The following is an 18,560-nucleotide window of genomic DNA, read 5'->3' as shown; positions in this document are numbered from 1 at the left end:
AAGTTAGAATGTATCAACGCCTTTATTAAGAATATCAATTGGCTACTCACGCCAGACATGGAAATCTTCTCGGGGTGACCTAGTACCCTTTAAATGATTGGAGTATCCTAATCTCCATATCTCTCCTCATCTGTCATCTTCTTCTATATTATTTTTCTACAACTTTACTCTATCTGACTTTCTTCTTCTCATGTTTCTGGCACATCGTTCCTTCAATAGTATTTCTGAACTCTCGGAAATGAAGTTAGAATGTATTAACACCTTTATTAGGAATAGCAATTGGCTACTCTCGCCAGACACGGAAATCTCCTTGGGGTGACCTAGTATCCACCAAATGACATCTTCTATGTTTGTTTCTACACCTTTACTCTATCTGACTTTCCTCTTCTCTTTTAATTTCTATCTGGTCCTCTCTATTTCTCTATTTTAACACAAAGGGACCTACTGTATGGACCCAAGAGAGCTGTTTCTTTCCTGCTTCTACTAGATGGCTTTCTGACAACCTAACCTAAGGAAATCATTCAATTAGCAAACAAATTTTGTCATCACAAAGAATCTGAATATTGTAACTTTAAGAAGACTACTTAGAAAGAAATTACCTAGGAACTCCCCGGATAATTTTCCTGCATAGGAACCCTATCCCAAGGTCTAAATATGTTCTACGTCATCTCAAAACCAAATGCTTAATCGGAGAACGTTTAGAGGCCAGAAGTGAGATATGTACATTAAAGGGCCGTTCACTAGCCTCCATTCCTCACCAAGAGCAACTGAATTATTTCCAAAATAAAATGTTTCTAAACCATTGTGCTTCGTTTAGAAAGGTTTTCTGGCTGCAAAATCCAGAATATCTCTGGAAATCGTGTGAATCAAATAATCTTCAAAAGAGTTGATCTTGACTAGAGGGTTTGATGCTAAAAAATTGTCCTGCATAACTTTTCGATAGTTTTTGATGTTTGTTGGGTTATTACAGCTTCATACTTAAGGACGGATGAATGTATCCGAACACATTTATTGCGTTTGAACAAGTGACAAAGAGTAGATGTGTAAATTTAAAATTTAATGCCTTATTTGTTTATACATATTTTTGTTGTTTGGGGTTTTTTCGTTGTTGTTTTCAAATGTGTACAGGAAAAGCTTCTTGCTGCTGTTGAAGATGTAGATGTTGTTTTTTGTTGTTGTTAAACATTTGCGTTGTTGTCATATTCATTATGACAGCCATTATTCATTTTCCAAAAAGTTGAAAGTCATTAAAAAAAAAGAATGGTGTCATTTATTTACTAAGAATGTTGCGTTGAATATTTGTTTATGATTAAAAACAGCAACAACTTTGGTTTCTGTTCATTTGTTTTTATTATACCCTTCACTATGAGTGGCAGGGATATTTACAATAAAAGTTTGTCATTCCGTTTGTAATTTCCACATTTTTGAATATCAAATATCAAAAATACTGGATTGTTTTATATGGCGGAGTCGATATATACAGGTCCATCTGGCCGTCTATATACTGAAATCAACTTTCTGATGCCACCAAATCCACCAATAACTTTCATGCATGATTGATTTATCAATATATCAGCTATAAGTCAACTTAGATTGCTAGTTAAAATCGATAAAATCGGTCCAAAAACCGCGAATATTTCGATTTTCACCCATTTTTTTTTTTTTTCAAAAAAAATGTTGTTTACCAAAATTTGATTTTATTAAATGGGTTTCCAATAGGGACATCCAAACTTTGACAGTCGAAGCTACAGCTGTTGAATAGGCTATAATTTATTCAGTTTATTTTGCCAAATCACCATGGACGGATATATCGTTCAACAATACAAGCAAATGATAAAATTGTTTTATCAAAATGGTCTGTTCGGGCAATGTTAAGCGCGCTACGCCCATTTTATGGTAAGACAAACAAAATTGTCGAATTTGGGACCATACCAATCCACATGAGATCCAAGAGCGTCAAATGCATCCCACATTTGACATTAAAAACGAGTGATTTGAAGGCATGGTCATCTCACGTGAGATCGCGAGATTTAACCCAGTTAAACTTTTTCTTGTGGAGTTTTCTTAAGTCGCTGATCCATACGAATCGAATAAGCCTCAAATCATAGCGGCCCTCAAAATTGGACATTTAGGATGGGCGACATTTCGGGTAGCATCAACAGACCTGTCAAACGAATAAAACGATGATAAATCTAGGAAGTTCTCAATAAAAGGTCCTTTATTTTTCTTTAAATAAATTTTGGTGAAGGGTACATAAGATTCGCCACAGTCGAATATAGCACTCTTACTTGTTTTCTTTTTTTTTAATTTAAATACAAACATTTTTCTTTGTTTTTCCTTGTTTTGTTGATCGTACTCGTACATAGAGTGGCAGTTACATTCGTACTTTAAGATTTTACATCAAATTCGCTGATTATAAAAATAATGATTGTGCAGATGATGTTTTCTAGCTGATGTTCATTTGAATGTTTGATGATGTTGTTGTAGTTAATTTTCTGTTGTTTTTAACATTCTTTACGTTGATGATGTGTCAGCCAGAAAGCCAGCCAGAAAGCCAGCCATCCAGCCAAATGCTTGATGAATATTTTCAAATTAAAGTTGTCTAGAATTATGTTGAGCAAATAAGTATTTAAGTTTGACATAGTAACCGTAAAATGTTTTCAAATGAAATTTCAGATTTTTCTATTTGAAAAGAAAATTTTTTGTACGTGTGACCCTTAATTATAGAGGTTGGGAGTGGAGGAATTTGTAAATATTTATTTAGATTCTTATAAATAATCAAACATTTATAATTATGTTTTAAAATATTAAGTAAAATATTCATAAACTCTTAGTTATGATACCTAAATATTAACCATATTTAGAACACAAATCTGATGCAACAAGATAAATGTACATACATATTTCACCACTAGTGAATAAAACTCAATTATTGAAATAAAAATTTTGTGGAAATCAGTGAAAATAGTATGCGATATTTAAACAAGTTAGAGTGTTATATTCAGCTGTGCCGAATCTTATATACCCATGTTGTATAAAAACATTTATTTTTATCACATTTACCAAATTTTTTATGGATACCACTATTCCATAGATATTTATGTATAATACAGCCATATTCCAGGAAGATATTTGTATGGGTGCTAGGGGAATTCATGTACCAATTACCATTTTCTACACAAATTATAATAGAAATAACGTTTGCAAAATTTTAATGTATTATCTTCAATATATTTAAAGAAAAATTTCTTATAGTGCCAACTAACTTATATTGCTTGCGTCCGTTGCATTTGCTTCATAATAATAAGGGGTTAGCATACCGAAAGCCAAAACGTTTATCTCGTCGAATCCTCTATTGGAAGCTTCGCCCATTAACAAACATATCCCAAAGATACAAGACAAATTTGTGGTAAATAACATTTCAAAGGAAGCAGACATTTGAAGAACCTGGACAGACACCGGATGGAAACAAAAACTGCATCACAAACTCTGGCTCTACTTGACCGATTTGGCCCATTTTCAATATCTGATCAACAATGAATATTTGGAGAAAATTTCATACCCTAAGTACTTTCCTGTAGGACCTATCGTGCTTTCAACCGACGGGCAGAGATAGCTAGATCGTCTTAGAATTTTATAAGAACCCAGAATATATATACTTTGTAGGTCTGCGAAGAATATATCGATGAATTACCCCCCATCTTTTTGGTGGTGGCTAGAGTTTTTAATTTCTCGATCTTTTTTGATTCCCTGGAATCGGTAACATTTTGCTCTACATTCCCGGGTACCCGGCTATTCCCGAAATATATAATAATACTGTAAACTATGAATATTATATCAAAATTTCATATAAAATCTTAGTGTTATAATCATTATATATAGAGCTTCGTAATAATTCAATTTGAGCTTAATTCACTAAAATCTTAATCCGTAATTAAAAACTTTCATTCATAAATCCATTCCCAATATCTAATTCTTTAGTTTCTTTCCAAAGCTTCATTTAAATTGAATTAGTTTTGAAGTCAATAAATAACAGAATTTATTCAAACTTTAAATGATTACATTTTTGATGATTCCAATCTACTACAAATTGAGTTAAAATGTTTTTTCTTCATTCAGTTTTATTTAGCTTTTAATAACTTTCGAAATGAATTGAATAAAAATTTTAGTAAAAGAAATGAATTCAATACATTTAACTGAATAGTTAAGAGATAAAATTTATGTTGATCTCAAAAATTTTCAAATGATTGGATTCAAAGGTGAATTTTTATAATACAACATCTGCAAAACACACTCATAATGCAGTCATTGTTACCAAGGACTATTGCTGAGTTTCCTTTCAAGGCCAAAATCAATTCTATACTTGAAAATACTAAATGGTGTGCCGCCATCAAAAGTAGGGGCCTTTGTTCTACTAGTGTTTTCTGGAATAATTCGCACCGGTCAATCTTGGCATTGAAGATTATTCACCTTTATTTCTAGATCGTGACTAAAATCCCCGGAATTCAAAAATTGGCAAAATTCCCGGGATAAAGACCCTAGTAGGTACAAATATTTTTTGGTATTTTTTTTGATTTGAAATACATCATAGTATCTAAATATGTTGTCTGCTTGGGAATCACAGCTTTTGAATTTTAAATCAATTATCTTGAATTAAAAATGTCAACTTAAAATATGGTTAAAACCTTGGAAAACCAGGAACGTTTTCTATTTTAAAACTATCTCTATAGAGACACCTTTCAGAAATATACAAATCCTGATAACTTCCTTAAGAAACTTTTTTCTAAAAACTAAAGATAAATGGCGGGGATTCCATCTATGCTATGGAAAAAATTGTCAAGAAAGAAAATATAAAATTATGAAAATGTTTATTCAACATTAGAAACATAGGGTAACATAGAGACGAGACGTAATTGTCAAAAACCTAAGTCTGTTGTCAAAAACCTAACTCTTGCAACAACAAAATACATGCTAGTCAATGTATTTTGTTTTTGTATCAGACATATGATTTGTTGTATTTTTGTTTGACAAATCGGAGTGTCTCGTGTCTATGTATAATTCTCTATGATTAGAAATGAAACCCTTTGAGATTTTAAATATACTTTAAAACTGTATATGCACACTAGCAATAACTAACTGGATAAAACCGTCAAAGACAGAAAATTGTGTCTATTTTAAATAAACAAAAAGCTTATTTTTTCAAATAATCGAAAGGTTCGATTAAACTAAGAATCACTTATTTGTATAGATATAAATCGTATTATTAGTTTTCCAATTGTCTTGAAATTCTGTAAAAGTGAACGTCTAATGTGTCGACAGCATAAAACATACGTATTACTCCATTATATGGACTTTGTGTTTTCCAATCATATTGATTACAATAATATAATTGGATGTAAAAAAAAATAAATATTAATTGTAAAATAAAATCCATGTAACACGAAATTTTTGAGATCTTAAATTGGAGATGTCGGGAGGTTATAAATAATGAAATTAACTTTCCTTAACCTTTATGTCAACGGCAACATACCTAGGTATGTTTTGCATTTTTAAAATGCTGTAGCTCTGAGCAGGATAATCGGATCGACTTGAAATTTCTTGACATCCGCAATTGTCCCAAGTTTGGTTAGGATAGGATCACCCGTTTGGAAGATAAATCCCATTTACAAAGTTGCACCCTTACGTCAACAGCATACATACCTGGGTATGTACGTCAAAGTTTTTACCCACCCTACTCCACATTTTTTATAACATAATTTATCCCGATTTTATTAATTTTTCCTTTATTGGACTAACAACGAATGTATATGTAAAACAAAAAAGGAGTTATTTAAAAAATCGTGACTGACTCCAAAGTTATATGTGTCGCTGGCTGCGACCTGAGCCTATATGTTGAGGACAGCGAATTTAACCAGTCTCAAATAAATGAACCACAAATTTACAATTAATGATGCATATACTTGAGCACCGTTTATTTCTAAAAAAAGAACTTATTACAAAAAAATAACTTATAAATATATTAAGCGACTTACAGCAGTCTTTATCCCCAACAAACTAAATTTTAATTCTAAAGCCAGTTATTACTGAGCCTACAAATTTATTTTTGTTTATGTACTATTACAACAGTTCATTTCCAAATAAATAAACTGAACGAAAATACTGCAGTATAATTTAGGGACAAAAAGTGCGATTAGTTCGTAAACAAATATGAACAAAAGGGAATACAAAACAATATAAAAAAATCCTAACGGACAAATGAACCAAACAACAATGATCATACAATTGGTAAATAAGACAATTTAAGTAAACATTAAGGTAGCTCACAAACAATAAATATAAGCAAACCGAAATAATTAAAATTAATAAAAATAAAAATCGTAATAAATTTAAATAAATATATGAGCCATCGGCGACATTCCCACCCCCGTGGATCGGCAACGATTCACTACTCCAAATCAAGGACTGCTAGTTTGGAAACTGGGCGTTTAAGTATTCCACTACTTGTTTGGACATCAGCTCTTCGGATTACACCATCACTGCCAGGAAACACATTTACGACACGACCTCTCTTCCAATCTCGGCGGGAAACAGCTGGATCACAAATTAGTACAAGATCTCCCGGGGCCACAGGCTTCGTATGTTAGCACCATTTGGACCGTCTTGTTAGTGTGGGCAAATATTCCACAATCCATCTTTTCCAAAAATGATCTCGTAGCTGTCGAGCAATTCGCCACTGCTTCTTCAGTACCACTGGCTTTATAATTTCAATACCTTCTGGCGTTTGAGCCGTATTTGCAGAACCCAACAAGAAATGATTAGGCGTCAATGGTTCTTCGTCTTCCGGACTGACAGGCAAGTGAGTCAATGGGCGAGAGTTCACGATGTTTTCGGCTTCAATTAAAAAACTTTGCAAGGTGTGCTCTTTTGGGGCGACTTCTTTTAGGGTTACTCTTAAAACCTTTTTAACACATTGAACCATTCGCTCCCATATTCCACCTTCTGCAGGATTACGTGGACAATTAAACTGCCATTCAATGCCCCTTGTGGACAACTCATCTTCAATTTTAACCAGATCAAATACTTCATCAAATCGCTGGGCTTCTTGGTTAACTCCAACAAAATTCTTTCCATTATCACTCCGAATCTTCAACGGGGTGCCACGACGATTTATAAAATTCCGTATAGCCAAAATACACGAATCAGTAGATAGATCATAGGCCACTTCTAAATGTACAGCTCTGATTGTAAGGCACGTAAACAGTGCAACCCAACGTTTTTCATGGCGTCTACCAACAGTCACATTTAATGGGCCAAAATAGTCAACACCAGTATAAGTAAATGGCCGGACATATGGAGTTAGTCTATCACTTGGCAACGATCCCATAAAACGAATCTTACAAATGTTGCAATTTGATGTGGTCTTACTCAACAGATTTCGTAGTCGTGGAATCCAGAATCTTTTTCTTATTTCGCCTATGGTAGCCTCAAAATTTTGATGTCTCATTTTATTATGCACATGGGCAACAAATAGTTGTGTAAAGCGGTGACAGGACGACAAAATAATGGGGTGCCTGGCATCTAAAGGCAACCAACTTGCACCATTAATACGACCGCTCACTCGAAGTAAATTATTTTCATCAAAATAAGGCGAAAGGGAAAATAACTCGTTGTCCTTTTTTAAAGAACCACCAGATTTTAAAACGGCGAAACACTCTTCTTGGGACAGACATTTATCATATTTTCGGCAGCGATTGATAAATCTCAGAACCCAAGCCATTGTTCGTTTAAGCCTGAGAAATGATGAAAAACGATTAAAATCAATAACTAAATTTGTACTAACCAGCATGACAAATTTGGGGTGTAGTTCTTCTTCACACAAATCATCAGATTTCTCAGAATTCTTATTCGGCCAGTCAGCTTCGTTTTCATACAAAAATTGTGGCCCTTGGAACCAACGTGTTTCAATGGAAAAATCAACTTTATTTTCAGCTCTTGTAGTATCATCGGCAACATTGAGAACTGTAGACAACCATCTCCAAACATCTTCACTGGCATCAACAAAAATATGCAGCTCTAACTCCAAGGGCAAACCATTTCCAAAATAAAATCGTGGAACCTTTACATGGACAACATTTCTTAGCTCTTGGCGCCATTTATTCCACATCGCTTGTAATGACGCAACAATGGGCAACATCTCGTCCCAAAGTACACTATGTCTCCTGAGCATTTCAAAACCAGCAACTTTATGTATTTCCTTCACATAATGGGCAATACAGGGCGAACAGGCAGCTCCAAACGTCATCACAAGCATTTCATACACTTCCGGTGGACCACTAGCATCATCTCGCCACAAGAACCTCTGCGAACACCTGTCTTCCTCAGCAACAACAACTTGATGAAACATTTCCTTTATGTCCCCACAAACAGCTACGGAACCGATTCTAAAATTAAATAAAACTGATGGCAACGGTTTGTATTGCTGAGGGCCTTTCAATAACTTTGAATTCAACGAGACACCTTCCACCTTTGCTGCTGCATCGAACACCATACGAATCTTCCCTGGCTTATTAGGGTTTACGACACCAAAGTGGGGCAAGTACCATGTTCTCAGATGAAACGTATCGACTTCACTCAATGATAATTTGCGTACATACCGCTTCTGCAAATATTCACTCATTATTTGTTTATAGGCCGCACCAAATTCAGGATTATTTTTCATTTTTCTTTCCATTCCAAAAAATCTATTAAGGGCCATGGAATAGCTATCCGGCAGGACTACGTCATCATTACACCATAGTAGTCTGGATTCAAATCTTCCGACAACCCTCTTCGTCGAATTTCTCAATATCTCTCGTGCACGTAAATCATCTCTTGACTCAATCACTGGTAGAGCCTTAACACCAAAATTTTCAGTTTCAAAATAATTTGCCACCAAATTATTTAAATTATCCAACTGTGTCAGCAAACATGTTTGGGTTCCAGGGCGACCTCCTTTCACGTTTCCAAAAACAACCCATCCAAGAGGAGTATTGGCAGCATATGGACCAGCATCTTCCAAAGGGACTATTTCATCGGGCAATCCTAAATGGCAATGGTCCAATCCAATTAGTACCTTTGGAGCCACACATTCATATGAGTTTAAAGGCACACCATGATTCTTTACTAAATCCGCATTAAAACTCTGACTAGGCAACTTCAAATTCGAGACACCATACACATTTTTCAAAGCATATTTCCTCTTCTTATTAACACCGCTCACATGAAGATCCACCACCATAACTGGTTCTTGTGCCGATTTACCACCATACCAACTCAAATTCAATTGACTTTGTCGACCATGCAGTCCAAGCTGTCTCACTAAAGAGCTATCCATCATCGTGACCGAAGAACCTTCATCTAGGAGTGCATAAGTTTCAATAGCACAATTTGGTCCATAAAGAACCACTGGGAGCACTCTGAACAACAAATCACTTCTTTCACTAGCACTGGAAACACAACTAAGCAATGGTTCGACTGTTGAAGCTCTCTCTGTTGGCGGCACATTTACGGATCGTTCACTTGGTTCATTAGGTTTAGTTTCATGCAGTAATTTATTGTGATTTCTTTGGCACTTTTTCATTGGACACTGCTTACGCCGACGACAATCTTTACTTGAATGACCACCACTGAGACACGAAAAACATAACTTCAATCTCTTCACTTCACTCCATCTATTAGGCACACTCAATTCTAAAAATTTCTTACAATCAAAAATTTTATGTGGGCCAACACAATAAAAACATTTTAACTGACGTTCTGGGCCATCAGAAGCATATAAAACCACTTTTCGTTTTGGATCACTGTTAGATCTATTGCCACTTGAACTGCTTATTTGCACACTTCTTACCAAATTTGCAACACGCTGGAGCCAGGTACTAAAATCCAAAATAGTCGGCAACTGAGGTAAAGTTGAAGCAAACTGGGCCCAATCCAAACGTTTGCTCATTGGAAGCTTCTGTACTAACTCCTCCATGAGTTTTGGATTCGACAAATGTTGATAACCATTGGCAGATTCCAAAAATGCTGCTAAATTTCTGACCTTAATGGAATACGGCACCAGTTTATCGATCACGTTTTCTGCTATGGGCTGAACTTCCTTCATCTGTTGCAATTGGCATCGAATAAGCAACTCTGGGCGACCATATTGTAGCTTTAATTGCTCTATAACTGTTGGCACATTATTTGGGTGGATGAGCAATGACTTCACGCACTCTCTGGCTTCACCTTTCAAAGCCTTCTGCAATCTCAAACAATTTTCAAAATTATTGTATGAATATGCCGCTGTCGAATGTTCAAGGGCAGACAAAAACATTGGCCAGTCCTCGGGAGTACCACAAAATTCGGGCAGATCATAAAGTTTGCGTTGTACTGGCATGGGCACTGTAGCAGGGGAAACAATAAGAGGCTGAGATGTCATCAACTGGTCTGACTGACTAACATAGGAATATGGCGTTGGATTCCGGCGATCAACCATGTTCTCAGGGCCACTGCTAATACTTTGGATGACTGGCGCATTATGTCCAATAACATTCGGCGTATTTAAATTTTGATTTGCTCTTAAAGCACGTTGAGCGTTTGCCAATTGAGCTTGCAGGATATCAATTTGTCGTTGCAGGTTCTCATTATCAGACGATATGGTTTGTGGTGGCTGGGTTCTCACATTAGGACCGGGCACTAACGGCGGCAGACTAAAGGGCTCTTCACTTGTTGAACTGAAAATGTTTTGCGTTGATACAGCAGGTGTCGGTTCTCTAGGGGCACTTATAAAGGCACTAGTTACGGTTGTTGTCGTTCCGAGGGCAACAGAACTGACATTTTGTATCGACGGCATTTGAGAAACATTTGCTGAACTATTTGTTCCGGCAGGCGTGGAACTATTCACATTTTGGCTAGTTGCTGTCTGCAAACGAGAGCTTTTTCTAGATGGTGACCGTTGCATCTTGAATCACAAATATTTTCAAAGGGCACACAAATTCACAAATATTTAACAGCAACACACTCCAAATATTTTACAAAAAATTAATTTGTTCCGGCAGGCTTGGGGCTTCACAAAAATTCACAACTTAATTGCTATTCACTGCAGATTAAAATTTAATTGCTCCGGCAGCCAAGGAACCACACAATTTATCACAAATAAAAAACACAATTTGTTCCAGCAGGACAGGTTACAATACACACAAATTCAGCTTAAAGTTTTACTCGTTCCGGCGTGTAAGGAACCACAAAAATTTCATACTTTAGTTTAAACACTTGTACCGGCAGGCATGGGACGGCTTCACAATTATTTCTATTTGTTCCGGCAGCTTGGAACAACAAATTCACATAAAGTACAAGTAAAATGTTCCGGCAGGCAAGGAACCACAAAATCCAATAAAATTTGTTCCGACGGGCAAGGAACCACAAGATCGCTCAAAAAATTTCGAAATAAAATTTGTCGCTGGCTGCGACCTGAGCCTATATGTTGAGGACAGCGAATTTAACCAGTCTCAAATAAATGAACCACAAATTTACAATTAATGATGCATATACTTGAGCACCGTTTATTTCTAAAAAAAGAACTTATTACAAAAAAATAACTTATAAATATATTAAGCGACTTACAGCAGTCTTTATCCCCAACAAACTAAATTTTAATTCTAAAGCCAGTTATTACTGAGCCTACAAATTTATTTTTGTTTATGTACTATTACAACAGTTCATTTCCAAATAAATAAACTGAACGAAAATACTGCAGTATAATTTAGGGACAAAAAGTGCGATTAGTTCGTAAACAAATATGAACAAAAGGGAATACAAAACAATATAAAAAAATCCTAACGGACAAATGAACCAAACAACAATGATCATACAATTGGTAAATAAGACAATTTAAGTAAACATTAAGGTAGCTCACAAACAATAAATATAAGCAAACCGAAATAATTAAAATTAATAAAAATAAAAATCGTAATAAATTTAAATAAATATATGAGCCATCGGCGACAATATGTATTTGAATTTAAAAAAATTAAAAAGGCAATTTTTCTCTAGTTTTTTGGGAAAAAAGACTTTTTTTATTTTTAAAATTTCAAAGTTGATGTATTTGGAATTTATACTTTTTGAAAAGCTAACTTTACTTTAAATAAAAATAAATTTAAAAATTCTTGATACGGAGGGGACCAGGTCCATTCAAATAATGCCTATTTTTTATGTAAAATTCAATTTTAGGGCAAAAATTCTCAAATCGCGTAGTCGATATCAAAATATAGTAACCGATTTTAGATGGCCAAATATGTTCTTAATTATTTTGTAAAGGGTTCCGATAACCCCGCTCCTGGTGTAGATATATTATAGCAAAAAAACTAAAAAATCTAATTTTTGGGATTTTTCAAAACTTTTTTTTGGGAATTACGGGATTCCTGATCATAAATTTCAAAATTTGTTTTTATTTTTCTATATCTAATAGAAAAGTCTATATAACTGTAAAATTTCATTTAAAACTATTAATAAATAAAACAATTATTTTAATTTGAAAAATTTGTATCTTTGCAAAAACTCAATAAAAAGCATTTTTTGTCATACCTACACAACCACTTTTTTCAAAAAGCAATGACTAAATGTAAGGGTAAAACTGGTTATCATAAAATGTTTGAACCTTTTATCTATTTCTAACAAAATAAAATAAAATGATACAGAAATTTCAACAAACGAGTTAGGTATTAGCATTGTTATGCTAACGGCATCCATTCACAATACAAATCGTATGAACATACCCAGGTATGTTGCTGTTGACGTGCGTAAAGCAGTTCTGCTGTTGACATAAAGGTTAAATATGAACACAATAAATAAAGACTCTTCCAATAGGGACTTCCGACAGTTGATAGCTTTTTTTTAAATAGGCAAATTTAGATTTTTAAAATATATTTTGTTAACAAAGAAATGTATATTCACATGCAACGATTTGATTAATTAATTAATTTGAGCTGAATTTACTAAAATCTTCCATAAATCCATTCCCAACATCTAACTATTTATTTATCGTTGAATTAATTCATAATGGAATTCACTCAACCTTTGAATGATTAAATTTTTGTTAATTGAAATCTAATACAAATTGAATTAAGTATAATATTTTTCTTTATTCGGTTTTATTTTTGTTTAGCTTTTAATCATTTACAAAATGAAGCGAAACAAATTGATTTAATCCTCTTTGTAATAGATTTGAACTAAACAAAAATTTAATCATTTAACATATTTTGAAAGCGGTTTTGTAACGAATTTGAATTCAATAAATTTTAAATGATTCAATAAGGAATTAATTATATGTATAAATAATGATTTCAATACAGTAGATGTAGACAGGAATTAAGCATATTACTGTTACTGTTCAAACAGTTTTCGGTGGAGGACATTTGTATGGGGCTATATGAAGTCATGAACCATTTTCAATACCAAAAAAACCTTATCAACAATGAGTTTTTTTTGGAAAACAAACAGACAGACAGACATACTAAGATCGTCTTAGAATCTTTTGAGGACCCAGGATATAAATACACTTTTTGGTTCTACGACCAATTTTTCGGTATGTTACCCATCTTTTTTGATGGTTTGAATTTAAATAAATGAGTAAAATTAAAGTATTTTGTCATAAATATTTATTCAAACATTTACATAAATAAAAATATTTCAGTATATCATGTATTCGTTAGACCTATTATACATAAGGCTTTTCCCTTTCTTTATTTATGATTTGGAATCGTTCTGACTGTCTTTGTAAGCGTTAATAAAATGTGCTTCGCAGGCGAGATTTAGTATTCCAGGGTTAAAGTCTCTCTTGCGACTTAAATTGTTCTGAGAAGGCAATGGAACAAAGTATTTTAATATCAGTAGTAGAGATGATTATAAATTGCAAAATAATACAATATGTATTTCCTTAAAAACTTTATGATTTACATTTTTTGGTTAAAATTAAATGAATAAACTAATAATAAAAACAATTTTTTTTAAAAAACAACCACAAACTGCAAAACTTTTTGTTTGTCTGTAGATACACCCAGAGTGTCTGGCAGGAATCGAACCTGCAACCCTCAGCAAACTATCGTCTAGTCTATCGGGACATCAAATACGAAGTTATACTCAATTCGAATTTACTGAAATAATAATTTTGCAATTTTGACCAAAAAATATGCTCATTTGCATGCCACAAAATGGACTCGTTGTTATAATGTGGTATGCGAAAGAATATCACAGTATAACAACGAAAAAAAAAAAATGAAAATAATTGTTAACATTTTATAAGCAAACGGGTATTTTTTATTAGCTCCAAAAAAATCTAAATTTTCATGTAAAAGTGGACTTAACACATTTGCTCACTGAGCTAAAAATATAACTTTTTTTTTACATGCAACATTTGCTACTAATAAGCATGTCCTTGAACTTGACTGCTACAACATTGCCTCTAAACACTCTTTATTAACTCTTTCAACACACAAACTTACCAAATTTGCCAGCTGGTGGTAAAATATTTGTTTGATTATCAGCAGCTACTGCAGGCTGCCCATTATGCGGATGTTTTTCAAGACTTTCGGGTACAGCTTGTAGAATATGTATACTGGCGATTTTAGGTGAACGCATGCGGCTTCTAAATCCTTTTGTTACACCACCATCCAAAGAGCCACTGTTGGTGATTCTGCTGGCATCGTTTGCGGCCGCACAAATCACATAATGTTGCATGAAAAGCGTAACGAATGCGAAAGCGAAAAAATAACTACATTTTATTGGCAATGACCACAGATCGTGAGCAACATGATCATGATGATGTTTCTGCTGTTGTTGTTGTTGTTCATTATCATGCTGCATTAAATTTGTTTTATTTTTTACACTTTTTTTAAAACAATTGGTTGAGCTTGGTGAATACACTCTCATTTTTTATAATTTTTTTTTATTTTATTTTCTTTACTTTTGATTACTTTATTTTGTTTTATATTATTTTTATGTTTGTTATAACACTAATTAAGTAAAATATTTCAAATGTTTGAAAATGTTGAAAGAGGAAAAAAAGCTTTACACAAAACTCAAATTTATTTACATTAAACACGCACTGTTGAATTTTTATTTTTTAGTATTTGTATTATGGAAATTACTTATTTTCCCTGCTATTTTTTTTCTTTCTTTTTTTTGACAAACAAAAGACTATTGCAACAAACTTTGATTGGATTTACAAAGCCAGCATACAAAAGACTCAAGCAACAAATATTTTTATTATATTTTTTAGAATAAATTTATTTCGAGAATTATTTTTCCAAGATTTTATTACAATTGTTTTGAAACTTATTAAAATTTCCACGCGTTTTATTTATTTGTAAACGCCCGTTAGCCACAACCTTTTTGCAGCTGAAACCTTTAACAACTGACAACTGTTTCGATAAATTTTGTTTTGTTAAAACGCTCTGGCCAACAGCTGGGTACAACAAACAAATAGTCAAAGTCAATGCCAAGGCTGTTGTTGCATGTAGATACATTTGTAGTGGCTTTTACAGATGATGTTGAGCAAGCTTTTCTTTATCTTTTAGTTGCTGTGTTTGAGTAAAAGCTTTTCTCACACACTCTTACTCTCTCTCTCTCTCTCTCTCGATCTCTTTCTCTTTTTACTAGAATAAAGATTGAGTTTGTTTTCTATTGAAAAACTACAGAACATTTGTTTATTTTGAAAATGTTAATGTGATCTTTATGAAGGTTTCTGTTTTGTTTATCAAACAAATGTTTATACATATTTAGGGCATTAAAAACAAAAATCTGCCTCTTCTTAACTTTCTTCAACAACATTTTCATTTACATTATAATGAATAGATAGTTCTTCAACCATAATATTTTAGCTTTTACTTATTTATCTTATACCTATTCATCTCTTTTTAATTTTATGCAACTAATGGCCACTTAACTTTTGTCTAATGTTCTAATTTCTTTTGTAAGCTTTTGTTTGGGAAAAAACAACTTAACAATTCTTTATGCTGTGACATGTAGATTTTGTTAAGGCATTAAAATGTCAATGGGTCAATTTTATTGGTTAGTTGAGCATCAATTAGCCCAAAAAGAAAATAAAGTGAAGAAATTTGTTAAGCTTTTTATCTATTTTAGACATGACAAAGGGCCATTCATAATTTTAATAACAATAATAGCTCAAAACTGGGTTTTTAGATTTGTTTATTTGAAAAATAATAGAACATACATATAACATATGGTTCAGTAGCGAAAGTTGATTGTTAGAAATTTAAATCTGTTATCATAAATCTTTGTAATGAAGTTGGGAAGTTTTTTAAAAAAAAAGAAATGAAAGTATATATTTTTTAATACATTTAAGAATGCTGAAGATTAATATGTTAAGAGAAAGAAGCAGGTTGATAATGACATTTTACTAAATAACTCCCAACTAGACTAAACAATGTTAAAGCTGGATCGAACTGGCGTTGCCTGTCCTTATCATTAACTGGGCAATGCATTGTTGTTTTTGGTTATAAAGTTATCATGATATCTAATGATATCTATGACTTAAAAATGCTGGATTTTTTCAAATGTTTAGCTTTTATTTTGAAACATTTGTACAATATAAATTTATTCAAAGTATTGACCATTGTTAGTAATGAGCTTTTCCTATCTTTCCGGCAACATATGAATTCTGAGAATCAAGTCAATATCGGATACTCTGTTCCAGAGTGAATCGTATCCCATAGAGCGTTCTGCATCGATCGAAACAAATAGTAGTAGGACGAGGCAAAGTCTGGACTATAAGTCGGATAGGGTAAAACTTCCCAACCAATTATTTCTAAATAGTTTTTAACAGGTATTGTAATATGTGGCCAAGCGTTGTCATGATGGAATATTACGGTTTCATGTCTGTTCGTGTTTCGGCCAATGTTCGGTTCAAACGAATATATTGCATTCGCTACAGATTCCCTGTGATGGTCTGGCCAAATTTCAGCATGTCATTGTATATTGGACGCTTTTGGTCCCACCAAATGCAGAGCATTACCTTAGCGATTCGGCTGGTTGGCCGGTCTTCACATACGATCTCTTACGCTTCGGGTTATCGTAATTTATCCATTTTCCATTGCAACTAATAAATCAATGCAAAATTAATTTTCTTTTATAGCGTTCAAGCATCATTTCGGACATGCAAAATCGTCTTTCAAGGTCTCTCGGCTTCAATTCGTATGTGGTACCAAATTTCCCTGCCTTTGGATGAATCCTGCTGCTCGCAAAAGTTTTGAAATTTCTGCTTTATTAGATCCCAATGATTTTGCAAGCTTTTGTTGAGTTTGTCAACAATCTGCATGGAGTTATGACTCCAATTCTTGATCTTTTTTGGCTGGCCTGGGCGATCATTGTCTTCCGTGTCAAAATCACCACTTCTGAACTGCACAAACCATCTGTCGCACGTTGAAACCGATGGAACTTGCCGCATATGCACTGTGGTTCCAAATCAAAATCTAGGTGGACAAAATTATAAAAATCGGTAACTTCAGAATTTGGAAAAACGAAGTTATTTCGGAAGCTGACTATATGCTCTCTTTCAATACAAATGGGGTTTTCAATTGGACATTTCGTTTTCTCGACAGAAGCGCCAGAAGTTCAAAAAATTTTGAATCACATTTTCGTTAATTTTTTTTAATATTTTACAGCTTTACTAAATTACACATATCTCAATTGTTTTACCATATAGAAATTCATACTTCGAAACATAGATAAACATTGATATAGTCTTTTATTAAGTGTATATCTTATATTTATGGGCTTCTCTATTTTCCTGTTACAGTCCTTTAAACTTGGGTCCCAAATATACTGAAGCTCGTCCAATGACTATATACATCATTTAAAGAAACGTCTGGGGAATGTCTTTGTAAAAAAATTGTAGCTCCCAGCACCCGCCGAAATACTTTTTTTTTAATTTTTACGGATTGGATTTTATTTTTTATTATTGATTTTTTTTTTTTTTTTTTGGAATCGGAGACACCAATTCTGTATAAAAAGAGCGCCAAATAATTTTGTCCACCTAGATTTTGATTTGGAACCACTGTGATATGGCGCTTTGTCGGTACAAAATTCGATATTTTCGATGCAAAAAACACGTTGTTGTTTACACTATAATGTTCAATGAGTAAGTGAGAATATACAAATATATACCTTTTAAAATTCCGACAAAGTCGCTGGTTTAACAGCATAAACCAGTGACTTCACGTGGCACACATCCAGATGTCTCAAATCGCACGAATATCGAAATCTAGTTATTGGCAAATTTTGATTTCAATAAATCGATGGTTGCCACATCTCGACCGGATCAATGTCATCTATATTTTCAAATAAAAAATCATTGTTCATGGTGCGATATCGATCTCCATTGACCGTACCCAGAACTCCGGCTTCATTTTGGAAGAAATAAGGTGCCTACAACCGCACCAAACGGTGCATTTTTTGGATATGATGTTGTGGATTTGTCTCACTGCATATACGGCAATTTTGTTTATTAACAAATCCGTTAAGCTATA

The 18,560-nt window shown here is 33.6% G+C and overlaps 1 protein-coding gene across 1 annotated transcript in view; it reads right to left on the bottom strand.

The window, feature by feature from the left end:
• The window catches only part of LOC135951981 (uncharacterized), a 46,551-nt gene extending 31,719 nt beyond the window's left edge, over positions 1–14,832 (bottom strand). The window contains exon 1 of the mRNA XM_065501743.1: positions 14,517–14,832. Coding sequence (XP_065357815.1) covers positions 14,517–14,751 — 235 coding nt within the window. The 5' untranslated portion in view covers positions 14,752–14,832. The remainder of the gene's footprint in view (positions 1–14,516) is intronic.
• Between the last annotated feature and the right edge of the window lie 3,728 nt (positions 14,833–18,560).

Source organism: Calliphora vicina, chromosome 2 (genome assembly GCF_958450345.1).
Source record: "Calliphora vicina chromosome 2, idCalVici1.1, whole genome shotgun sequence".
NCBI lineage: Eukaryota > Metazoa > Arthropoda > Insecta > Diptera > Calliphoridae > Calliphora > Calliphora vicina.
This window is presented reverse-complemented; position numbering and strand designations above follow the sequence as displayed.